This window comes from Cryptomeria japonica, chromosome 4 (assembly GCF_030272615.1).
Source record: "Cryptomeria japonica chromosome 4, Sugi_1.0, whole genome shotgun sequence".
Classification (NCBI taxonomy): Eukaryota; Viridiplantae; Streptophyta; class Pinopsida; order Cupressales; family Cupressaceae; genus Cryptomeria; species Cryptomeria japonica.
This window is the reverse complement of record NC_081408.1, coordinates 50,369,250-50,396,574: the sequence shown is the minus strand read 5'-3', so window position 1 is coordinate 50,396,574 and position 27,325 is coordinate 50,369,250. Positions and strand designations below refer to the sequence as shown.

General features: G+C 37.0%; 1 protein-coding gene across 2 annotated transcripts in view; it reads left to right on the top strand.

Moving 5' to 3' along the window:
- Positions 1-27,325, top strand: part of LOC131056797 (probable CDP-diacylglycerol--inositol 3-phosphatidyltransferase 2) — a 107,006-nt gene that overhangs the window by 11,737 nt on the left and 67,944 nt on the right. For both annotated transcript variants that reach the window (XM_057991068.1, XM_057991067.1), the window contains exons 2-10: positions 6,874-6,942; positions 7,032-7,116; positions 7,492-7,541; positions 7,780-7,819; positions 25,253-25,297; positions 25,442-25,510; positions 25,620-25,734; positions 25,837-25,893; positions 25,977-26,075. In XM_057991068.1, the coding sequence (XP_057847051.1) occupies positions 6,876-6,942; positions 7,032-7,116; positions 7,492-7,541; positions 7,780-7,819; positions 25,253-25,297; positions 25,442-25,510; positions 25,620-25,734; positions 25,837-25,893; positions 25,977-26,075 (627 nt within the window). In that variant the 5' untranslated portion in view covers positions 6,874-6,875. The remainder of the gene's footprint in view (positions 1-6,873; positions 6,943-7,031; positions 7,117-7,491; positions 7,542-7,779; positions 7,820-25,252; positions 25,298-25,441; positions 25,511-25,619; positions 25,735-25,836; positions 25,894-25,976; positions 26,076-27,325) is intronic.

The window sequence follows — 27,325 nt, the reverse complement described above, 5'->3', positions numbered from 1 at the left end:
GTCAAGCATCGACAAGGACGGCCTTCTTCGATTCGGCATCATTAGGAATAACTTCTTCCAATCCAGCATTCCAAGGCGAGATACATCATCATCCTGCAAATCAAAGACAAAAGAAGTCAGAGCAAAGGGTTCGTTGAAGAAGCAAATAGTTCCAAAAGAGTTAATTAAAGCTAATTTCTCAACATTACCAAATTGGCATCAACCAAGTGTCAGACGAGGTGGCATCCCAGTCATCACTTCTCTAGTCGGTGTGGTCCACCTCAGCATGTCCAGATTCAATGTACCTAACTCATGGAAGGTGGCACAAACTTCGATGTACCTACCCTAGCTATCCATTGGTCGATTTTTCCAGAGAAGACATGTGTCCTAAGGATACAATTTTATCATTGGTCAAGCATTAAATGTTATGTAATGGTTGTAACAAACCCTAATTAGGGTTTTCATTGTTGAATCCTGGCCATTGATCTCAAATTGATCTTAGCCATCGAATTGTATTGTGGGCACTATATAAGCCCCGACTCTTCATTTGTAAAGGAGAAAAGAGTTGGAAGCAATTAGAAAAGAGTTAGTGAATAGAGAGTAGTTAGAGAGTGAGTAGTTAGTTGATAGAATAGCAATTAGAGTAGAGTAGAGAGAGAAGGCAAAGATTGTTGCCAAGATGTTGTAAAAGACTTGTAAAACTTCATTGAAGAAATGGTGAAATTTATGGGTCGATTCGACAATTTGCATGGTCTCTATACTTCTCATATTTGATTTCATGTTATTAGATGAGTGGAAGAAATGTGTTTGATTGATGGTGAAATTCGTACATCCATACTACTAGCAGTTTGTTGATTGCAGACTTGCCTTGCTTAGTCAACTGGAATCATTCAGCTTAAGCTTAACTTCAATTGTCGCTTCTTCATTGATATGCATCAGCCTGATGGTGTCTATGCCTACAGTGATGATTTGAACATCATAAAAGCTTTCCTTCGAAGATCGCGCCAACCTTGTGGAGATGATCCTGGGATGTCAAAACAAGACTTAGTTAGAATTTCATCAAAGATCATTCATTGCCCTTACATTCTTAGTATCAGAGTTAGATCCTTTCCTCGCCCTCGTCCTTTTTTCCTTTTTTCAAGTCAAGGCTAGTAAAAACCTGTGTTCCAACAATATTCAAAGCAAATCAAATGTTTAGGTCAACAAGTGTAAGTCCCCTTGTGATTCCAGCAAATCACATCATACCATAGAGAGCTTATCCACACGTAGAGATCCTACAGCGAAGAACCTTGAAGTCATCCTGATTGATCCTTTTTGCGATATCTTCAGCATTCATAGGCTTTATTCAAGAGAGGATAAGGTACCCTTGGGTATTTTATTCTGTGTTTGATAGTGTACAAAATACACGTCAACACACCCCTAATTGAAATGTTTGGATAGAGGGATATTTGTAAGGTCTACATTGGACCCAACCAGTGGTCATTGGAACAATTACGGAAAGGCTATTGGCTGGATTTTCTTTTGTTTGGCCAAAAAGTCCTTGATGTACTGCGTAAGGGAAGTAGTAGAGGAGGAAGGTGTGTCAAAAGTGTGTGGAGGAGAGGGGACCTGGTGGTTTGTGGGGTTAGTGATGGGGAGGTTACTCAAAGAGAGCTAATACCTTGTTTAAGGGTAGTCAGTTGTTGTCCTAGTGGGCTTCATGCTTTGTTCATATTGTCTTCTAATCAATTTAGACACCTAAGCTCTCTAGGAGTGCTCCCAATCCAGATGTGCTCACTGATTGTTCAAGCATGGTTGAGATTCACCAGGGTAAATCCAACCTTACACTCTAAAACTCTAACAAGTGCTTGCAGAGGTTGTAGTAGGTATTTGGGATGTTTTTCAAGGTCTATCAATTGATTTAGAGTGAGGGTTTCATTCTTTTTCCCATCGCTCCTTCCTTTTCCTATTTTCTAGGCCTAGTAGCCCTAGAGCCCCAATTAGCCCTACCTAACTGGTTTTTGTGGATTTTCTCCGAATTTGTCCAAAGACCCACACAAACTCTTTGCTGATCAGGATACCCTTTTGGAAGTACTTTCCAACTTCTGAATTTAGGAATCTCAGCCTGACCGTACAGGTATGGAACTCGAGAAATGCTTATTATAGGTGGTTTTAGGCTTGTTTTGTTCTTTTTCCAAAGGTTAGATGTCTTCCTTTATCTACCACACCTCCAAATTCACACATATGTTCTGCCACACATCACTTGTTCATCCCAAACACTCTGCAACTCCAACCCTGCTCTTTCCTGCAAACACTTGCATAATCTCATTCATTTCCTAACCGGGCTATGAGTGAGCTCACCTAGGAAATGATGCTCATTGGCCTTTCAATGACCTCCAAAGGAAAATAAAAGCTATATACACTGTACAAAGGTTCCATGGCCCGAGTCCCAAGGGTTATTGAGAAGAACTCAAAGGACTTCAAGTTGGAACCGTGTTGGGCCTCTCAAACCCTTACTTAGGCCGAGAGCTTACAAAATTGGAAACTCAATTCAAACCTGCAAATAAACTAATCAAATTGCTTCCTGAGCACTACAAGAACATGTACAAAACAACAAGCAAGGTACAACAATGCAATCAATCCATTAAGTACGGTTGTTGCTCTAATTCTTGACAAAATGCGATGTATAACTTAAAAAATGGTCTCAAAATGTATTCCAATCTACTCCAGGCATTGAACAACCTCATTACATTGATTCTCAAAGCTTTTGTATGCCATTTTTGGCCTAACTAACTCTCCATCAGTTCCCTGACCAACCCTTTGCACAAAAATGCAAAAAGTTGCTCAACGTTGCAAAAAGTTGTCAAGCAACTTTGACAACTTTTGCCAAAAAGTGCATTTTCGCCTTACATGCTTAATTTTCTCCTCCAAACCATCTAAGATGACTAAAAACCATAACATTGACATGTCCCAATGCCAAACAAGGCTATTCAAGGCTTTTTTCATCAAAATGCAAGATTTTGCCATTTTAGGCTTACAAGGGCTTACAAGCCAAAATTGAGCAAATGCATTGTCCCAAGGACATTCAACCTACCAAAGCACTACAAAAACATATTAAGACCTAAGAGAAGACTCTTATTCACCACTCCAAACCAAACTATGAACAAACACACCAAAATGTAGAAACTGGACTCAAAACTAGGTGCTCTTGCACCAGTTAGATTATGAAGAATACGCCTTTTTCTATTTTGCTTCTTCCTCACAAATCTCCTTGTAAGCTTTTGTGGCAGCTTCTGTGATTTTTGCCTAGATCTATTTGGTGATATGTAGCTTTCCTTGCATGAGCTTATTCGATCTCTGTTTTGACCACAACTCCCTAGTTTGTATTTGCATTATCTTCTCCTTCTAGGCCTAAGTAGCCCGGGGTTTTACCTCTACAATTGATGCCTCTTCTAGTTTTTCCTCTTGTGCTGCCAATTCTCTTTTGAGTTTTAATGCGATAACCAATTGAGTTGGGAGTTTGTCCGTAAGATCCTCCAACAAAGTGTTGGAAGCCACCATGTATCAAACTGGTGCCCTCTCAGTGGTTACCTTATTGGGTGCAGCTATATAATCATAAATTTCAAATTTCTTTTCCAAGACCTTCTGGAATAGCCCACTGTACACTTGATCTTCATTCAACAACAACTCTACTTGTTCTTTGGCCGGTGTTTCTTCTTCCTTACTCTCTTCTTCCACAAGAGAGGTTTCCTTGTGTGCCTTTTCTTTCTTTCTTTCTTTCTTTTCTTCTTCTCTGCACTCATTTGTAGGAGTGCTTTCGATGCCTTTTCCACTAATGGCTCCCTTTGTAGTGTTGTGGTTGGCAATTTTCTTTTAACTCTTTTTGAGCTCCCTTCAAATTAAGTGGATTTTGCAAGTGATACTCCTACATGTAGTCTTTCGGAGCTCCACGGAGTGGATGCACTTCATTCCTCTGGTTCCTTTTTTAGGGATACCTCTCTTCTTAATTTTTTCCGGTTCTTGTCCATATGCTCCTCTGACTTCTTCTTGGCCATGTTATTCATAAAATTTTGAAAGTAGTGAACTTCTTTGCTTGCGGATATTTGGGGAGGCTAAGCAGTGTCGCTGCATAGGAGTCAATCTCCACATCTGTTACTTCATATGCCAATTTGGGGATATAGGATGTCCGGGGGTGAAATCCTTGTCAACTAGGAATACAATGTTGCTCATATATTTGTGGACCATATTAAAAGAGATTGTTCCCTATTCTGCATCTTTTGTTGAAGGGATTTAAAGAAATGCTAGTAAGTTGTCATGTAGGAGGTGTTTTCTTGAAAATTTTTCATATGATCCTTGAGTTGTGCTGCAACCGACTTTATTGAATTCCAAATCTTTCCCACAAATGCTGGTAGCTTGTTCATGAAGTAAAATGCTAGATGAATGATATGGGTGCCATATCAAAATGGATAGTGTGAGTGTTTCGTGTGCTCTACATTCTCTTGGAGTTCTTACCACAATACCTCGTGCAAAGGTCTATGCCCTTAGCTTTGAGGTCACCATTTGGTATGTTGCATGAATTGAAGTGGTGGTTGTGAAATCTCCCCTATTTGTATGATATACCTTGTAATTTATGTCCATGGTGGCATACTTCAGTGTAGGGTTTGTAATTTTGGTTACATCTAAAATCTGATTGCTGTATGTGGCCTTGGTTAGTTTGGTCACCTCATAATTTTTTATTGCCTTCTTAGGTACTACCCCTTGTGCATATAGGCCAGTGATAGCTTGAATGGCTTCCTTTATTAGTTTGTATGGCCGGTCTAGATATAGATACTCATCGTGGATCTGCCTTAGGATGATTCAGACCCACCTCTCCTCTTGTGTGAAGTTTGAGACATCCTTCCAGACATCTAACCTTCTCTTTGCAATGTGGTTGTACTGTGCTAGATAGTTTTGTGTCCCAAGTTGCAATAGAGTAAGCCTTATGGCCTCAAACTTGGTGTGGTCTATTTTTTGTTAGCGGCACGTGGATATACTTCCTTATATCTTTTGTATAAATTGCATGTGCGGGCACTTCAGAGAATGCCCCCTCCAAATTTGTCTCCAATGCTTTGTAGGGAATTTCTTGTACTTGGGTCAGAGCTTTTGGGAAATGTCTATGAGTATAGGGGCGGCCATTGTCGTGCTACAATTGAGAATATTTATGATAGTAAGATTTTTTCTAGGATTTCATAGTGGAAGCCTATAAGAGTGTGGGAGTAGCAAGTTTGTGCTATTTTGGTTTTATGATCATTTATAGTAATAATTTTAGAGAATCTGCTCTTTGCATTTGGTTTTGGGCTAATCTCTATTTTATACATTTTATTATTCCTAAAATAGTGGGCTCATCTAGCCTAGGAAAAGTCCTTGCATGACTTCTTTTTTATTGAGTTGATGCCCTCTTAAGTTCTTTAGGCTTCTTGTTTTTATCTTTCTTTTTGTTTTGGGTACTAATGGAGTTCTTTTATACTCCTAATATCCCTTGGTAATTCCTTTTCTTCAGCGCATGAGCTATCTTTGGCTCACCATGAACTGTAATAATTAGACTTATAGTTGGCACGTTAATTTTGGACTTGGACTTGGCACAAAAAGTTGGGAATTTGAAAATAAAGATGAGATACACAGATATTTTAAAGAAGTACATGTTTGTCTGTGCATTCTTATTCACATTTAAGTACATGAAAAACTAATCAATTACAAGCTCACATACACAAAGATACATAAGAGAAATGAGTGCAAAAGTGGATCTTAGCTTAAGTAAACAAGATTTTTAAATATATAAATGCTCACAAGTGTTTTGGGTGTACAACACTCATGTATTAGGATATAGGGGAGCTTATATCACTTGGCTCAACATCACCAACTCTATGGTGGGCCTTGTGCTCACATTTAGATTGGTCCTCGATGTTACTGAACCCATGATTCCTGCACTCGTCAGAAACATCCAAGGGATTCACTTGTGCTACCTCCTCCCCCTTGGCTACTGCTACTGCCTCATCCTCAAGCTCAAATTGATCAACCCATGCATGCCTAGTCCTCAGTAAAACAAGATCCTTGACATCAGTGATCTAATCTGATACTAGATCAACCTCTTTTAATACAATGGACCTAAATGCAAGCTCAAGATTTGCTTGCAATTTTCTTCTTTTGCTTTGTTTGATGTCTTATTCTTTTTGCTATAAAATTATGTCTTTTTCTTGTTATTCATGTTTTGGGTTCTAGCTTTTGTGGGTTTAAAATGTTTGTTGTTTGTTGTTTTTTTTAACTGGCCAGGTTGTTTGGACCACGAGTCCATCTAGTGGGACTCATGACACTTGCACAAACTAGTGAGTGTCAGAAACTTGCTGATTCTCTGCAGTGGATCTGTAGGCCTCATTTAGGCATGCCTAATACAAGACTTGGGAGACTTGTTGGGTAACCAGTGAGTTTGGTAACACTGCTGTGAACATTGATATAGAAGTTTAAAACTTTAAAGATGAAAGTAGTTTATAGGTTCCCACTAAGCAAGACATCAATTTAGTACATGAGAACCTCCTTATTCAAACATTTCACAAGAAAATTGTTTTTTTCATTTACCTTATATTGTTCAAAGAAGTGTACAATTCCACCTCCTTTGGATTTAACTTTTTGACTGCCACCATGGAATACACATGTTTTCACTATCAGGCAACTAAAACTGTACATGCCTTTCCAGATTTTGCATGTTAGCATTAAAATCTTAAGCTCCCCCTCCACCTTTAAGAAATTAAATAAATGAGGCCTATATTTCAGGTGTGAGTTTGGATATTTTCAAATTGTCAGGTCAGTAGGATCTTGAAGGTTAAGACATATATATTATGAAGGTGGTTAAGGAAAGCGACATTTGTTTTTGTTTTGCAGGTATGGCAAAACATAAAGAAAAAGATCTCAAATCATGGCCAATTTATCTTTATGTTCCAAATCTTATTGGTAAATATACTATACTATTGCTTCCTCCAAATCTATCTAATTTTTTCTGAATTTCAAATGCTGATTTTAGTTGTGTACTAAACATACAGGATATGCAAGGATAGTGGCAAATATTATAGCATTTGGAGAGAGCTTCTCCAACAAAAATCTCTTCACTGCTCTCTATTTTTTCAGGTGAGGTTGTTTATGCTTTACTGCAGTATTTTTTCTGTTCCATTTCATTTCATGTCAAGCTGTGGGGTGTGAGGATTTGAATATGCTTTGAGCAATGGCTTTTTTTTGGAATTTATTAGATTGTAATTATGCATGAAAACTAACACAGTTGAATCCAGAAGTTCTCACTGTAACAAATATTGGTTTGTTCAGTCTATTAAATTGCAATTTATTAAGCATTGGCCTTTCTACTCTTTTCCTTATGATTGGTTTAGTAGAGAGATTTTAAACATCAGAATCATATCAAACTAAAAAGTTGATCCCTGAAGAACATTGCAATGTTTTTGTATAGTGTGATCATATGATAATATCTGTATCTTGGTTTTGGATATGCAGTTTTGTCTGTGATGAATTGGATGGACGTTTTGCCCGCATGCTCGACCAAGGTAATATCTTTGACCTGTAAGACATTTCCTTGATTGGAAAATGATTTCCTGTTGTTCAATTAGTAGCACTGCTAGTCAGCTCCCTGCAGCAATAATTCTCTTATCTATTGCCGAGTTATTAAAGGAATTGAAGCAGATATTGCATTTTTCTTTTGATAATGTCCTGTTGTGTAAACAGATCTCTCTTCCTTGTAGTTGATGTTTTCTACTATGAATGATCTCTTGTTCATTTTTTCAGCATCTACTTTTGGAGCTGTGCTTGACATGGTCACAGACAGGTGCGAGTCTTAATCTTTAGATTCTTTACAAGTATCTTATCATTTTTTCTTCTAACATGTCTTACCTTTGTGATGCATGTTTGATAAATAGAGCTATTCTTACTTTTCGTCCATCTTCCTCCTTTGGAATGGAATGTCTAATACAATTGAGACAAGAGATCCAAGTTTTCACTGTTGGTACATTTTCCCTTGGTGGTGCAGCTTGTTTTGTGTAGGTGAATTTTTTATTATACTAATGTTTAGACATAAGGTTTATAATGTAGACTTAGAAATCTACAAAAAGAATGGTTTGTTGTCATATGGGATGATTGGTGATGTTATCTGAATCCGATTGCCTACTTTTTACTGTTCATGGGCACGTATGCCAATACCAAGGATCCGTGGGAGTGCATCCCTGGGGATTTGGGAGACATCCACTTTTTGAAAGACCGCTTCATTTTGTACATTAAAAAGAGGTAATATTACATAGGGACACATACCTGGGGTTCTAAGTGATGTCCCCAACATCTTGGATCTCGGAAACTTGGGATTGGATGTGCCCTTTTTCAGTCTCGAACAGTTTGCTCCATTTGGTGCATAAAAAATAGAAAAAAAGAAAATATCTTAATAAATAACTTATACATTGTCAATATGTTAATAAATAACTGCATTAGTTATGTCTATCAGAGCATCTTATACAATGTAACTTCCATGCTCACTAATAAATAATTGCGCATACACATTCCATTGTGTGGCTTATAGGAAGAAAAAAGATATATTAATGTTCACAAATGTCCAAAAATAGATCAATGAGATTGGATGCACAATAGGTACAGTATATGAGAAATAGGGCAATAAGAGAGGCATCAGCAATAAAGCATACACATACAGGGGCCAACCTTAAAAAGGCACACTGCCAAGCAAGTACAATGATAAAAAGGGAAAAAGGGGGAAGATTCTGTAATTTAATAAACAGAAGAATGCCATCCAGTTGAGGAACCAAAATCCTTGATTGTTAGCGTTACACAAGATGTTGACCATGGCCACTAGAGTGAGAGCTGGGGTGCTCAGGAGCCTCAGTTGTAGTAGATTGCAAGGAAGAGTAATGCCTCACTGATCTGTACCTGTCTATACTTGTATCAGTAGTGTCTAAAGCATGCTTAACACCTCCAACAGCATTAAGAGGTTGGAAGAAAGAGGCCCTGGATGGGTTTGCTAGAGCAAGACTAGACAGGTTTGTGATTACAGAAAATGCTGGCAAAAAGAAGGCATCTTTGCTTGGGCAGATTGTCGTAGGAATGGATTTGCAAGTTTGGTGTTCTAATATTTGTGCCAGGCTAGGGTTAGGAGGTTGGTTGCAACAGAAAGTTATGAAAAGGGAAAAAAGATTGGGCTGATAGAATAGAGGTGGCAGTTCAAGTTTGACATCAGCTCAGCCAGAGTTGAGGATCAAGGGCTCAACATTATGCAAATTATGGCAGAATCATGATATGATAATTTGCAGATTAGGGCACAGAGAAGTAGAACAGACAGAAAAGTGCAGAAAAAACAGTGCCCAAGGACAGAGGATTATCATATAGAATAATAATGGAAAGTGCAGGAAAAAGTGCCAGAGTCAGGGATTTGGAGATAAGTTACACATCTTGTTCTTTAAGTTTCACATTTTTCTTAGATCTGTCAATCATTGTTTGTGATTTTTAATAATAATCACTATATTTTCTGTTACCATGGGAAATTGTCAGTGCAAAAATTCTGGTAAAATCTTGATAACATTCCAAGATTTTTGTGAGTAGTCTGGTTAAAAACGTATTCTTGTTATGCTGTCAAACATGGGTAACTTTGAAACCTAGTCTTGCTTGAAGCACATAAATTAACTGGCCAAAATTTTATTGTTTGAAGCCACAAAATACTCAGTCCCTGAATACTGGGACTGTGAAAGGATAACCCTCAAAATGGGCACCACATCTTTCACAATTTTTTGTAATTTTGATAAACATAACAAGGAATACCTTTTGCTGTAAAATTTATCCATATCTGATGACTAGATCCCAGAAGTCTGGAATGCCACTTCTGTCAGAAAACTTTGGGAAGATTTGAACGACAAATATCAAGCCTCCAAAAAAGGTATGGTGCTACTATATTTGAAAGATCAGTTGTTTTACAGAAAGTGAGGGTCGGTCTTTGTTGGATCAACTTCTTAGACCAAAAGACTTAAGAAATCAGTTATCTGCAATCAACAGAAAGGATGATGAAGATGATATGGTTGCTTTAGTCAATATTTTGTCTCCTTTTAAAATGTTTTTGGAGTTCTTGCATCTGCTAGAACCCTCACATTTGAAAAATTTAGTTCATATTTGTTAGAAGAAGAGCAAAGATGGGCATAGACAGGAAACTCTGGTTTGGATAGTCTGAGAATCCACTTGCTGCACAGTATAAGGGCAAAGTGAAGAGAACATTAACTTTTGAATCACAGTCTAAACCAAAGAAATGGGACTTGGACTCGGCTCGGACTTGGACTCGGACTCGGGACTCGGGACTCGGCATCAGACTCGGCTCTAGACTCGGTTGGACTCGGGACAGTGAAAAACTCAAGAAATTTAGAGATTTTTAAAGATTTAAAACTTGTTTCAGGCACCCTTTATTGAATACACCTTAAAGACACAATAAAATCATCAAACTCGGCTCATTTGATTACATACACAAGTATACATCAATCACATAAGCATAAAAACAAATTGTAGCTGAAGGAAATAACAAACATAGATATATAAATATTGTCAAATGTATACAATATTACAAAACTCATGGAATAAAAAATCCATGTCATCATATGATCATCATCAAATGTTTCATACAAATACCAAAGGTAAATACAACTACAAGCCTATGGATCAGAGGAGCTTGCACCCTCCGGCCCCGACCCCCTGCGAAGGCGTCTAAGGTAGGTCCTGGATGATTCGACAACCATAGCCACTCCCCATGACACCATGCCATGCTCACCAACATCAGGAACATACGTGTCACTGTCTACCTCTAAATCTCTTGTTTGTGCTCGTGCTCTCCGCTCCTCCTCTGCCATGGCTACAGTCTTAGCCTCTATATCTACCTGGTCGATCCAATCAGTGTCAGACTCGGAGCTTAAATTTTCCCTACTTCTATCGATGCAGTTTCCCCCCATATTTTTTGACAGGGCTTTGGGGGCAGCGCTCCCAAGGTGGGGTTAAGGGGCAGCGCCCCTTGCGCATTCCCTGTCGCGATACAGGGCGGGGTCGAGGGCCAGCGCCCCGCGAGGCCAAAAAAACCTCTTATTTAATAAAGGTGTTGGGTGTTATTTTTCTATTGGTTGACATGTTGTAACCCTAATTTTTCTCATTCTCAGGCGAAGGTTGTAGTGAACAAAGACGATACCGTTCATTTAAAAAAATAATTTTAAAATGTATTTTTTTTGTCATTTACTAACCCAACCAATAGCCGAGTTTGGGGCTCAGGACTTGGCAAGTCTGGCGAGTTGTCATTTACTAACCCAACCAATAGCCGAGTTTGGGGCTCAGGACTCGGCAAGTCTGGCGAGTTTGCTCGCCAGACTTGGACGAGTCCGAGTCAGAGTCCTAGAGACTCGGCAAGCATGACTTGGACTCGGACTCGCTGAGTTTAGGCGAGTCTCAAAGTCAAATGTTAGTCAGGCGTGTCGAAAAAGTTGAGTCTTTACATTTTCTAGTAGAGAATTAAATCCACATTTGAAAGTCATTTCATATTTTTTGTAAGAAAAAGAGAGACATGCATAGATGGGAGATTCCAGTTTTGGATAGTCTGAGGGTGCACTTGCTGTAAGATACAATGGCAAAGCTAAGAGAACTTTGAGTTTGTTATGATCCAATACTAATTTTCATTCAAATTGTACTGGCTACTGAAAATGGAACAACTGCAATAATTTGTTTCTGCATTAATGAACATTCACCCATAGTAATAACAAGAGTGGCAACATACTTTGAGTTAATCTGTCTAAAATAATAGTCTCTCAGCATGTATAATTTTTTCTAAAACTAGGAAGTCAACATTCATAGATGCTTAATGCATACTGTTGCAAACATTAGAGTTTATCCTATGCATCCTTGGATTGCCACAGATACAATAATGCCTTACAGGTGAAATGCTCCAGCAACCATGAATGCTGATTTGCAGGGAAAGGTGCCTTTGTGATCCTTAAATACTTGTTTGCGTTTTAAATCCAAGGAGCCGACTAATTTGAATTGAATTTTTTTTCTTTCTTTCTTTTGCATTGACTAAAAAGAGTATCATTATTAATTTTAAAGTAATAATGTTAATATATTATTGATAATAAAATGCTATATTATTATTAACTAGTGTGTAAAAACACTTATTAAAATAATAATTTCAGGCAGTCAAGATGTAGGGGACATGACAATCCTCCCGTCCCAAATTTTGCTTGCCCTCAAGCAATCTCAAATTTAGATGATCAAATATCACCCCTCCCTCCCATGTGGCATCTTCAAGAAGTAAATTCTTCCACTTCACCAAATATTCTAGAATAACCTTATTTTGGAGTTTCCTCCCTCAAATCAATGATAGCCTCAGGCTCCAAAATCAATTTCCCTTTATCATTAAGAGGTGGCAGCTCTAATAACAGAGTTGTTTTGAGGGCCTTTTTAAGGCATGCCTCATGAAAAATGTTACTAATTTTGCTGTTCTTTGGGAGCTCCAGCTCGTAAACAATCTCACACCCCACTTCCCTTGGAGGAAGATTGTTTGTAGGATTGTATTCTTAAGAAAACTATGCCTCTCACCTCGAATACCCTCTTTATTCAATGCCAATCGGCATTCATCTTTTTCTGGTTTTGGGACTGCTATAGATTATTCTTGAGTGCATGCACAATATCTATAAGATGTGGCTATGGAGATAACCACCTAAGATCTAGAGGTCTAATGGAAAGCACAGTGAAGTGAGATTATCAATATGACAAAAATAAATTATATTCCTATCAAGAATGCAAATAGAGTGGATGTACAATGTATGAGAGACCCTTGGTTATATAAACCAAGTTGAGACATATGATAGCATAAGATTGTGGCAAGTGTCTTAGTCTAATGATATGAGACATAAAGTGACAACTTATCATCTACTTAAGGTGGAAAAGTTATAACTATCCATTGAAAGTGGGAAGTATCCAATGTGTTCCCTAAGTAAACTAAAGTAACATGTGTGATTAGGACTTAGGTGTTTTACTTGCTAGGTACAACACTAGTTACAATATCCTTCTCACACCAACAACCTCCCTTCAATGCAACTTAGGGAGAATGCAAACAATGCAAGATGTAAGTTACAAATATGGGTCTTGGCTACTAGGCAATGTGAGGCACCCATGTACAAATGCAATCTATCACAAATAAAGAAAAGGAGAAAATCTAGAGGGACAAAACTCCTCCCCAAAAGAGAGATGGAAATACAAAATTTGAAAATACTTTTAAAGAAGAAACGAGGAGAACAATACCCAATGTGAGGAAAAAGTCCCCCCACAAGAGAGAAGAAGAGAGACCATGTAAGCCCCCCTTAATGTAGAATGTGCACCAGTGATAGATGCTCAAAATTGGATGGAAAAGATGGTTCACGATCAACAAATGATGTTCCTCCCTTTAGGAAGAAACAAAACCAAGGGTTTATGAATGATGTCTTCTCATTAGTGAAATGAAGATGAGGGGAGACGGATGATGATGTATGGAGTCTTTGAAGCTGCTCAGGTGTCCCCATGTTGATGGTGAAATTTGCCCCTTCCAAATTAGGTGTACTAGGCCACACTGCTGAAAAGGACAATCTAAGATCTAGTGAAAATGAATGTAGAACAAGATCCAAAGACTCAAGTATTTCCCCTGAAGATAAAGAAATCCCCTCCAATTGTTGTTCCAAAGCATTCACACTCATGTCAAACTATGAAGAATGATCATGTAGAGAATGATGAAGAGGGTCAGAGTGTTCCCTCACAACAATTGAAGAAGGATCATCTTCATTAAAGAGAAGATGTATGTCACCAATGGTGTCTTCCAAATTGGCAAGATAGGACTCCACAAACAAATTTGTAATGTTTGTCTAGTAGTCATCCCAATTCACTGTATTTGGAAGACAATGAATTTTTTGCTACATTGAATCACAAGAAGCCATATCTGTAGCAACACTGTTAATTTCAAGCAATCAGATGTTAATCTAACCAGTTAATTATAATCAGACTGTGAATAAACAGTAATAGTAATAAAACACAAGAGACAAGACGCCAATACTCTGGGAAAACCTCCCTCTTGGAGGTGAAAAACCCAGCCTTAAATATGATATGTATTATCTCAATTGTAGGCAATTACAATATAGCAAACTTATCTCAGATTGCTGTCCAAACAGCAAGTTGACGAGGTAATGAAGGATGCAGCCCTAATCAACAGTAGATGACCAAAAGAGAGGATCAGCAGCAGATGACAACAATAGGCTGGAGCAGAATTGCAGAAGATCTTGACAACTTCGCCCAACAATATCCTTGACTGAATTCGCACAAGTGAAGAGTTCGGTAAAATGTAGGAGAGCAGATTGCATTTGCTAAGAATGATTGTATAAATGACTTCATCTTCAAGTGGATTATATACCATCCTTTTTTGGTGCTAAACATCCTCAAGTTGGCTTGCAAGATAAATAATTAATATTATACATTTTCCACGTTAGGTATTGGGTCCAACCCAATAGCCACCACGTTACAATTGAGCCCAGCTCAAAACATAGTTAATTGTTACATTTGGGTCTACCCTATCTACAAGTTACATTCAGTATAGGACCACAAGTTACATCGCCTAATTAGGGTCAGACCGAATTTGCAAGTTACATTTATAGGGCCCGTCCTATCCACAAGCTACATTATATATAGGTCTTGCCCAAACAAGACATAATTACAAGTTACATGTATTTGGGCCCAACTCTAAGTTCAATTTACATAATAGATAATACATGTGTATTTTAATTGTCATTGACAACATTAAAATACAATAGATAGGTATCCGAGCTAGCTACTATTTCAACACTCCCTCTTAGCTAGGGAGGATAGCTGCCACTTGTCATGATCCATTCATGACCTTCATCTTGCATTGCCCGCAAGGATGAATGTATAAGCTCCATAGAGTATACTTGCAATAAAACACATAAATATCATGAACTCATTCCGTGATGTTCATCTTGCATTGCCCGCAAAGGATGGATCCACCTTGCATTGCCCGCAGAGGGTGGAAGAGGTCTTACACCTCAGCCTTCTCCCAGAGAGGGATACACTGTCATAATCTTCCATCTTGCACCCAAGCATAGAGTGGAGTTACATAACCATTGTCCTCCATCTTGCACACAAGCATAGAATGGAATCTAATAAACATAATCCTCCATCTTGCACACAAACAAATAATGGAATAAACATAATCAGAATATTGTAGTCTTCCATCTTGCACACAAGCATAGAATGAAACTACATAACATAATCTTCCAGCTCGCACACAAGCATAGACTGAATCCAGCTTACATTGCCCGCAGAGGGTGGAGAGGATCTTTTCTACCATCTTACATTGCCCGCAGAGGATGGTAACAATTACTCTTCTCCCTGAGAAGATTACACTAGCACCTTACATTGCCCGCAGAGGGTGGTTGATACAACACAATGTATCACTGAGGTTGAGACTCCCTCTCAACCAAGGCGGTGTTCTCCACAGCTCCAAGTCTATTTTTTGAAGTACTCAAGCTTCAAGAGACTTGGTGAAAACATTTGCAACACAACATTGTCCTGCCATAAAACACTGAATTGTCAGGTATCTCTATACAACCCTGATGATAAATCAAAGCAACATAACAAGAATTTTGAGAAACCACACAGCTTCTCTTGATGCAACACTTGCAACAATATATTTAGCTTCAGCAATACTCAATGCAACTGAGTACTGTTCCTGTAGGTTCAAGAGATCTCAGCGGGTGAATGCTTGAAGTGTTTTCCTTGTCCGTAACACTTCTTGAACAATCTGAACCTAAGTAGTCTTCTAATGATGGTAGGTTCAACCCATAATCAATTGTGTCTTGCAAATATATCAAAGTATGCTTTGCTTTGATTAGCTGAAGCACTTACCAATCAACTTGCCTCTATTTAGATGAATCTGCAAGATCATAGTTGGCTGCAGACATACTCAATTTCTTCAAGTTAGTTTCCATGTAAGTTTACAATCCATAATTCTATAACAATAGAAAACTTGACTTAGAATAATTTCATTAGATCCTTGCCACACTTCTAACCTAGAAGTAATGCATTTTAGTTTTAGATCTTCCATCTTAATTCTAAGCTAATTCTTTCTTATATCAAATCATGAGACTATCTTTATCAGTCAGAGTTAGATCATCCACATAAGGAATCAAAATTATCATTTCAAATACTTCAAGGAACAAGTTTTACAAAACTCTAGGCTTATCAAGTACTCTTTCATTCCAAGAGTTTTATTGAAGATCATAGAGCTCCCTCTTAATCCTCAATGTCAGACTGATAGCCAAGCATCATAGTATCATAAGTATTCATAAACAAGGATGAGAAGTGCCAACTTCACCTTTTATGAATTGGACCCATGGCGCAATTATGATCATGACATATCTTCAAACTTCTTCTAATTGAGTGTGAAGATCCTTATGCCTTATTTCAAAGCTCCCTCTGAAGCCACATCAATCCAAGCTTATGGATTTTTGATGTCAGTATGGCCTTGGCCCTCGACATGCATCACCTATTATATGAGGTTATATAAAAATGACCTTGGGTGAGGATCACAACATTCATGATAAGTTAGATAGAACCAATGATACATAGAATGCTGAGACAATACTTATGTGACATAAATTAAAAAAGCCAGCCTGTAGCATACAACCTGAAACTTGTACATCACCATATAGGTTATAACAAAAACTCAATCAGATCATAGATGAGGAATTACTAATACCTTTTAATAGTGAAGTACCACATGATGGTGACATAGGATGTTTACAAGGAGAGTAAAGTATACTTACCAATGAAGATACTAACCAAGCAATGATAGAGCCTGAAAGAGAACTATACTTCCATGAATCAATAGCAATTAGTAAGCTTTAATATAATCAAAATAATTCTGATAAAGGATATAAAGGTATTTCAGACCAAACCTCTAGTCATCCAACATCAAACACATCAAAGGAATTAATCTTCGGATCAAGCATAAAACAACAGTCTAATATTATTTTCAGATTTGCCCTTTTTAGCACTCCAAATTCCAACAACTGCTGGTGGTATATGTATATATATGTGTGTGTGTGTGTGTGTAATGTTCCCTAATGGGACCCTCTTATATTAAGATCTATGCATACTGCATAGTGATTACAATATGGGAACACTATTGTCAACTAAGCTTGGTTTGGACCCTGCACAACAGATTAGTCAACATTTCCATTATGCCTTGATAGACTATGTACATATCATAGTTATGACACAAATACAGAGTATCATCTCTATCACTTTTATAACATCTTCTAATCTCGTATCACTTGAGATTCAGAAGCAAAGGTACAACATATATAATGCAAGTTAACTTATAGCTTATGCATTATACATACAATGATATAGTATAGTGAAATAATGAACTGTAGTGCCCTATAAATTTTCACAATATGCTGATATACAAAGTAGAATAATCATGCATTTGAATCACTGCAAATCAATAACTCAATAGAGTATAATCAAGAATGATATCACTTTCTGATACAACTAAACTCATCTCAAAGAATGCCTACAACAATATGCATATATAATGTTCTTTATTCAAAAACTGAAATAAAACTGTCATCCTCTTAAATAAAAGAAGTAACAAAATATACAAATGCGTCCTTGAATACCTTAACAAATAGCACTTCCTTTTCAAATCTGTTTTGAATTTCTTTTAACAAATAAACAATAATAATCATCTTGGAAATTGCTCAACTGAAATAGTGATCATCTGAACAGAATAGAAGAAAACCTGTTACCATAATACAACTTCACCAAAACTGAGCACCAAATCTAAACTAGTGTTATTGAAAACTAAACATTGATCATATAACCACAAATCCTTGAATGATCAAACTAAACCATAGGCCGGAGACATCAAACAAGGGTTAAGAATTAAAAAAAGAAGATATGCTTTTAAATAATCAATTGGAACAGGGGTATGCAAAACTATGATAAACATAGATTACAATAATCAAACCCTCAATTCATAATACTGGGGTATACAAAATATAAAAGGGAACTTGAACTAGGGTTTACATGAACAACATTAACCACTGTCTATTCCAAACAGTATACCCGAACAAGGGTTTGAATACTAGTCTTAACTTTTAACATAGTAAGTCTTGAAAATTGCTCAACTGAAATAGTGATCATCTTAACATAATAGAAGAAAACCTGTTACCATAATACAACTTAACCAAAACTGAGCACCAAATCTAAACTAGTGTTATTGAAAAGTAAACATTGATCATATAACCACAAATCCTTGAATGATCAAACTAAACCATAGGCTGGAGACATCAAACAAGGGTTAAGAATTAAAAAAAAAAGATATGCTTTTAAATAATCAATTGGAACAGGGGTATGCAAAACTATGATAAACATAGATTACAATAATCAAACCCTCAATTCATAATACTGGGGTATACAAAATATAAAAGGGAACTTGAACTAGGGTTTACATGAACAACATTAACCATTGTCTATTCCAAACAGTATACTTGAACAAGGGTTTGAATACTAGTCTTAACTTTTAACATAGTAAGTCTTGAGGACAACATACGGGTTTAGCTCCATAACAAAGATTATATAACTTTTCTTGCAACAAGCCCTAACAAGGGCTTACAAAAACTAAACTAAATACATTTATCAAAAATGTTACTTTAGAGGCGAAACCCATACTAGGGTTTTACGAATAGTTGCAAATAATCTTTCCTTAATACACAGCTAAACTTGTTTTTCAAAATATAAGTTTAACACAAGCAAAACCACAATAATGCAGAGATAAACAACAACACGCAACTCTACTAACACGATAACCTTTTTCAAGATTATACAAACAACGATAAAGTTTAGGGAAACGAAAACACCTGAAACCACCTCATGTTTCATGTTGTGCTCATACTGTAGGTAACCACCTCCAAACTACCATCATGATGCCACAAGCCCTAGTTGCCTTGCGTGCCCTAGCTCGAGGGCACACAAAGATCAAATAACAAAATGCATGATTAAATCTGATCACTGGTTAGTACGAACCTGGCTCTGATACCATGTTAACTTCAAGCAATTAGATGTTAATCTAACCAATTAATTATAATCAGACTGTGAATAAACAGTAATAGTAATAAAATACAAGACACAAGATGCCAATACCCTAGGAAAACCTCCCTCTTGGAGGTGAAAAACCCAGCCTTAAATATGATATGTATTATCTCAATTGTAGGCAATTACAATATAGCAAACTTATCTCAGATTGCTGTCCAAACAGCAAGTTGACAAGGTGATGAAGGATGCAGCCCTAATCAACAGTAGATGACCAAAAGAGAGGATCAGCAATAGATGACAACAATAGGCTGGAGCAGAATTGCAGAAGATCTTGACAACTTCGCCCAACAATATCCTTGACTGAATTCGCACAAGTGAAGAGTTCACTAAAATGTAGGAGAGCAGATTGCATTTGCTAAGAATGATTGTATAAATGACTTCATCTTCAAGTGGATTATATACCATCCTTTTTTTGGTGCTAAACATCCTCAAGTCGGCTTGCAAGATAAATAATTAATATTATACATTTTCCACGTTAGGTATTGGGTCCAGCCCAATAGCCACCACGTTACAATTGAGCCCAGCTCAAAACATAGTTAATTGTTACATTTGGGTCTACCCTATCTACAAGTTACATTCAGTATAGGACCACAAGTTACATTGCCTAATTAGGGTCAGACCAAATTGCAAGTTACATTTATAGGGCCTGTCCTATCCACAAGTTACATTATATATAGGTCTTGCCCAAACAAGACATAATTACAAGTTACATGTATTTGGGCCCAGCCCTAAGTTCAATTTACATAATAGATAATACGTGTATTTTAATTGTCATTGACAACATTAAAATACAATAGATAGGTATCCGAGCTAGCTACTATTTCAACAAACACAAGTATGATTAGGACCAATAGTAGATGTGATCTCGATAGGAGGGTCAAGAATTGGATCACAAGTGAGAATGCCCAAGTGTAAGTAGCCAAAGTCCTCAAAATCAAAGTCCACACTAGAAGTGTGATCATCATTCGAATTATCAAAGTCATTGATGGGAACAAAGTCTAAAAAGGAGTACAATTGAGATGCGTGATCTACCACCCCAGTGGCAATGACCACTTTGCTCTCCAAGTCTCTGATGATAGCTGAATCAAAAGTTAACTCCATAGTTTTCCCTGCTTCACCATGAGTGATTTGATAGATGGAAAAGAGATTATTTGTCAAGTGAGGTACACACAAAACATCTTTGAAGTTGCCATCCCCAATATCTATTGATCCCTTCCCATTTACCTTCATATGAGTATGATGGCCCATCAAAATAGGTGGCATGTTGCAAGGCTCAAAAGAAGAGAACATAGACTACGAATATGCCATATTGTGAGAAGCTTCTAAATCTAGAAGCCATCTCCCTAGTCCCTGACTGGTAGTAGCACAAATAGCTTTTCCTTTTTTCTTACCTATCTAAAAAGTGTGATTCTTTTCCTTATTAAATTCTATTTGTTTGGAAGAAGCTGAAGCTGACAAGTAGGCTTCTCCTTTTTAGGTGATTCCCCCTCAGGAGAGGAATTTTTAGATTCTTTTGTGGAGTTAGATGTGGATTGTGTGTTCTTCTTAAGATTCTTAGATTGCTTCTATTTCTTGCTGGATTTGTATCTCATGACTTGCCACTGGAGCATGTGACTTGGATGATTTAAGAATACCCATGGAGATGAATTTTAATTGTTCAAGTATCCCCATCTCTGTAATTGAATCAAATTATGGTATAGTATAGGCACTCCCCATAGTCAACTAATGAGTTTGGAAACTAAAAACAAAAGCTACATACTCTGAAGGAAGCTTGCCCAACAAATTGAAGACCAAGTGTGCATCCTTATCGGTGCCACAATCTTTGAGTTGTGCTCTTATTTCATTAGCCTTAGTTACATAGTCTTGGATTGTATCAAAATTCTTAGGATCTTGATTATTAAGTTCATTATCAAGTTTGTATCCTCTAATCTCATCAATTTTGCTAATTATTTTACACTTTTCAATATGAAAGATAAGATCAACAAAAACATATTTCCTAAGAGTTTGAGGAGCTATATTACTTTTAATGAGCCAATCCATATTCAAATTAGGATTTGATGGTTTTGGAATAGATTCCTTAATATAGTGAATTAATCTTTTTTCAATTAGTTTACTCCATCCATTTTTTCCCATGTTGCACAATTATGTGGAATTACAAGAGGAAACATAATATGATCCATGGCTGAAATTTGAAGAGCACAAGAGAGGACTCAAAGCACAATCACAAAACACAACCTACCAAATTCACTCAATCAAAAAACCACACCACACATTCCACCCCCTTCCAAGCAAATGATTTGGCACTTAGTGCAAAAGCAATTACCACTTGCAAGAAAAGCTAAGTGGTCTTTTGATTTCCATGCATACAATTGCCATGATAGGGTTAGATTAAACTGTGATCAACATGCAAAAGATTAGATCTATGCAATATGATTGCCAAAATATGTCAAATAAGACTGTGTTGAAAATACAATTTTTTCTCACAATGACTACAAAACGATAGCACCATTGTGAAGTACACAAAAAAATATGCAACTTTTAAAAATAACTGCACCTAAAAAGGAGTCCGTATAGTCCAAATGGAGTCACCGAAGTTCCAAAAATTGGGATTACTCAGCAACGCCTATGACAAATTGAATTTTTTGAAAACTCCATGCATCAAAATAAAAAATAATCTTTGCCTTTGTGTAGAACATGAGAAATTAGCCCAAATTAAAGAATTGTTGAAAAAAAGGTCAAACCGAGTTTAAGTTATTGGCATTTGAAAGTAAACTTCAAAAATCAATTTGCCATTGGAGAGGGGGGCGGGGACAAAATTTTAAAAAATCCCTATTGATGTTAGCAAAGGATATTCCTTGAATGCATTGCTTAGAATGTTCCTTGCTCATGTAATATTTGCTAGAACATTCACTTGCAAATGTAGTTGGCAGATTATGCTCTATGAATGGAAAATATTTCTCACAGAATATTCTGCCACTGGTGAGCTAGTGCTTGCTATACGCATTGATTGCACAAGGATTTAAGACTGCACCGTGTGTTCAAAGGCATAGGTGAGTATTATTGGTGGATGACTTTGGTGGGGTGTAGACACATGGTGTGCCTTTCGTGTGCTGTGTGGTGCTTGATGGCCCTATAGGTACTTTCGTATCTTGCGATTTGTGTAGGCTGTGAGGCCTCTTAAATTAAATTTTTTTACTCACCTTTATTTATTAGTGCCATACCATCAACATCTAACTCCCAAAATCTAGCATGGATCCCTGCAAACTAGCACTTGCATGGCTCTTTTCTTAATTCAAATGTTGGTCTTCATAGTAGTTTAAATGCTGTGTATTATAAGGAGCTTCATTTTGATGGTTTATGGTCTATATTAGATTGCTAATAATGGCCCAAGGGTCTTCCATCTAAATCAATGTAATTATTACTTTTATATCAATATAATACAGGGTCCTCTTTACCTAATTTTTTTTTTCGTTACAGTTAATATATAAAGGGAGACTTTACTTGGTTTGAATCAGCGCAACAAACATTTTTTATCACTTCAATCATTTGATGAGCACGTCTTGTTTTAGCCATTCCAAGTTTTTCTAAGCCATTTGAGCTTGAGTGTGATGCTTCAGGTGAAGGTATTGGGGCCGTCCTTATGCAAAACAAACTCCCAATTGCATTTGAGAGTAGGAAGTTGAGGGGAAGTGAGAGGAGTTACTCCATCTATGATAATGAGATATTAGCCATAATGCATGCATTGGCTAAATTCAGACAATACCTTGTTGGAGGGAAGTTCATTGTTTAAATTGATCATAACAGCTTCAAGTACTTCCTAAATCAGAAGAATCTCAAGGCAACAAAAATGGGTTAGCAAACTCCAAGCCTAGGATTTTGACATTGAATATGTCAAGGGGAAAAGGAATGTAGTGACTGATGCTTTGACAAGAAGGCCACATTTGTGTTCATTTCTAGAGATAGCAGTAGGCTGGAAGGAGCAAATGCATGCTGAATATGCAAAGAATGTCCTTGCCAATAGCATTTTCGATGGTTCCTTAGAGAATGACAGGTATAAGGTAAGGGATAATCACATTTTTTACGAGGAAAGATTGTTGCTAGTTCCTGAATCTAAGCTTAAACTAAAGGTTTTAAGACTTTTCATGACACTCCTATGGTTAGCCACCCTGAATATTATAAGACATACAAGCAGATCTGTGAGAGATTCTCATGGAAAGGGATGAAAGATGAAATTCTTAAGTATGTTCATGAAAGCTAAGTTTGCAAACAAAATAAAAATGAACATACTTGCCCTGCTGGTCTGTTGCAGCCCCTATCAATTCCTACTAAAAAATGGGAAAGTATCTCAATGGATTTCGTTACAGGATTTCCCAAGGTGCAAGGGAAGGATTGCATCTATGCGGTAGTGGACAAATTGACTAAGTTTGTTCATTTCTACGATATTTTAGCAAGATACACAGCAATACAAGTGGCAAATTTGTTCTTCATGTTAATTTTAGTACTTTCAGATTGAATAAAACTCAGAAAATTAGAATTAGGTTAATTAATTTATTGTTTTCCATACTTTAAGCATAATAAAGGAAATGAAATGCTAAAGACAATGCACAGTTACCCTGGGAAAACCTCCTAGGAGGAAAAACCCAGCCAAAGGATCCTCAGATCTGATTTATGATTTAGAATTCAACTGAACATTACACACTTATCTGGAGTTGCAGCCACTATGTGGAAGAGATGGAATACTCCTCAATCAGTTTGCAGTCCTCCTCATCTGATCACAGTCCTTTAATGAAGTCTTCTATATTTTGGAGATGGTCTGCTGCCTCTTGTGGAGTTCGCTGCCTTCAGTTTGGATCTGCTGCTGTTTGGTTGAGTTCGCTCTCTCCTAGTTAGGATAGGAGTTCGCTGCCTTCAATTTGGATCTTCTGCAACCTAATGAAGTTCGCTGTCTACTGTTTGGGATCTGCTGCAACCTAATGAAGTTCGCTGTCTACTGCCACTATCTAGAGGAGTTTGCTATTCCAAATGCCTTAGTATAAAATTCGCTCTTCACCGAATATTATTTCATCAGCTTGAAAAGACTTGATTGTAATAATGAGAAGTATGTGCTGCATTTATAGGAGACATATCGCTTCTCAAACATGTCGGCCTCCTTTACCATTAAACAATTAATTATTGATTCCTTTTTAATTGATAGGGTCGGCCCTATCAAGGAGGCGTGTTGAGTTGAGTGAAGTGTGGAAGTCTCTTTAGGTGAGGGCCGAGAGGTATTGGGCCTGGCCCTATATGAAGGAGGGCGGATTCCAATGTTGCCCAAGGCAATTGGAATCCGCCAGCCCTAATTACAAACAACACTTCAGAGAGGTGTTACTGCATGGGACACCTAAGAGTATCATTAGTAATAGGGATAGCATGAGTTTGTTTTGGAAGTAGTTGGTCAAGTTATGTGGTACAGAGTTGACCCCTAGCACTATCTACCATCTCCAGATTGATGAATAGACTGAGATAGTCAACAAATGGGTGGAAGGTTACTTACGCAACTATGTTTCAAGGCAGCAGAAGGCGTGGTTTAAGTGGTTGCATTTGGGGGAGTACTGTTATAACTCAACCTTTCATATGACTATTAGGGTATTTCCTTTCATATGACTATTCAGATTAGACATATGGTTTGTAATGTAGCAAAGACTTATGCATTAGCTATGTCTAATGAATCAACTTACTCAATGTAAGTCACAACCAATGTAACTTATTTACTCAATATTAAATAAGAAGCATGCACACACACCCCAATATATACCTCATAGAGTGCTCTCATTCTTAATGCATTTATTCTGCTAACATTCTTTCTGATTGGATTTAAATTGTCACCCTAAGTTGACAAATGCTACTTTGTGTTCATCAGTTCAAATCTGACTTTGCCTTAATGCTAACCCATATCCTCTTGTACCAAATCTATGAAGATCTATTTGTTTTTTCCAAATGATTGTATTCATTTTTCTAATTATCTATTAGAAATTTCTAAATGCAATATTGTGTTTTAATCTTCTAGGGTGAGCACTGCTGCTCTACTGGTGGTCCTTTCACATCTTTATAGGTGAGATAAATATGTTAATATTGATTAATTGGCTGGTACTGTTCATGAAATCTCTAATATTAAATTCTGTGGTTTTGAAAATTTTCTTTAAATTTTGGTTGAAATTTATGATTATTTGAATGAAGTGGTCTGCTATTTGTGTAGGCCGTGCTTTGCATTCTTTTTAGCTTTGCTTGCCCTTGATATTGCAAGTCATTGGTTACAAATGTACAGGTATTTAAAATTTTCTGTCGAACAGTTATTTTTGTTTGATTTTTTCCTCCAATCTGTGTTGGAAATTGGTTTGGTAGATCCTCTGACAGTTGTTTCCTTCCCATTCTAGTACATTCCTTTCAAGCAAAACAAGCCATAAAGATGTAAAGGATAGCAAGAGCTGGCTTGTTAAGGTTTATTATCAACACCGTCTATTCATGGGTTACTGTTGTATTGGTGCTGAGGTGATGATCTGTGGCCATTGTTTACAAAGTTCTTATTTAATTATAGCAATGTAACATTTTGTCAATAATGGTCATTATCATGATTTTTGGAGGAGCTTGCAGGTTCTTTATTTGGTATTATACCTTCTTTCTGAAGATCAACCACATGGTGTGATCAAGGTAAGGGGTTTAATATCTAACAGTTTAGGCTCTTGTTGAAAATCCATTCTATCTTGCTTTTAAATCTCACTTCTTCTTTCTAGGTATTTATGGCTGGCATAAAACGGAAATCTCCACTGATGCTTCTTGGCTTGTTGGCTTTGCCGGGGTGGGCAATTAAGCAAATTGTCAATGTAGTACAGGTAATCGTTAATTACTATTTTATATTTGTGTAACACCATTTTTTTGCCAAACAGAGCAGACAACAGTGGATTAAACCTGTTTATGTGTCTGTAGTCTGATACTAAATTCAATGTGCAATAGAGAAACATAAATTTCTTGTGCATTTGATAATATTTTGCACCTTTTTCCCATTCTTGTACTTCTAGTTCAGGCCTGATAATCAAGGATTGGTATTGCTTGCTTGATACCCATATAGGAATCTTGGACTAATGTCTTATGTGCCTGCAAATATGCTTAGAAGAAGCTGAAAAACAAGAATTGCAAAATATCTATAAAGTGCCAAAAGAAAAAGCTTTCAAAAAGACAGAGATATTAGGAGCTCCAATATGAAAAAAATTGAGATATTTTTTCAACATCATATTGTTGCAATTTCTTTCTTAAGACTTGCTTCTTACACATTTTGTACTTAGTGGATTGTTACCCCCCTAAATTTGCAATGCTTCCAAATATATTTTGCTTCTTGGGATTGGTCAGTGATATTTTTGGGATTAGATTTACACCTTGCAAATCTAGATAACATTGTATGGGGCCACATGAAAAAGGATGTCTTACTTGGAAGGAATCTCATGATTCCTTAGGTGACACAATATACCACTTGGCATTTGTATCATGACACATGTAATAGCATTTATGGCATTTAAAATGTGTAAGAGAATACATGATGTGTGTAAGAACATTGTAATGTGGTGCGGCAGGTTACATAGTAGACTAGGTGGAGCATCTTTGATCAGTTAATAATATGTGCAAGAGCATCTTATAGGAGGTTTGAATGGACCAAATTGGAGTGTCAAAGTTTGGTGGGCGGAGACCTTGATTTGGGAGATACATACTATTTGTGGGAGGTATATTCATGAGGAGAGGGTTAGAATTTGGACCATGAAGTTAGGTGCCTAAAATTCGTACATAGTTTTGGCCCATGGTGTTGGAAACCAACGTTGGTTTCCTAGATTGTACTTGACTTGTATATTGGATGCTTGGGATGGAGTTTGTACATGGGGAGTTTAGAGCATGGTTATGCTACTGGATCGACCCTACAAACCAGAGTTCAAATTCTCTTGTATATTTTGTTGAGAGTATGAATACATAGTACATATTAATCTTGTCATTGTTCATGAATGCGTTGAGTGTGCTTTGGAGGTTGTATTTTTCGTGAAAGAGTTTTCCTAGTATACATCTTATGTTGTAGGAAACATTGAAACTTGTTTATTTA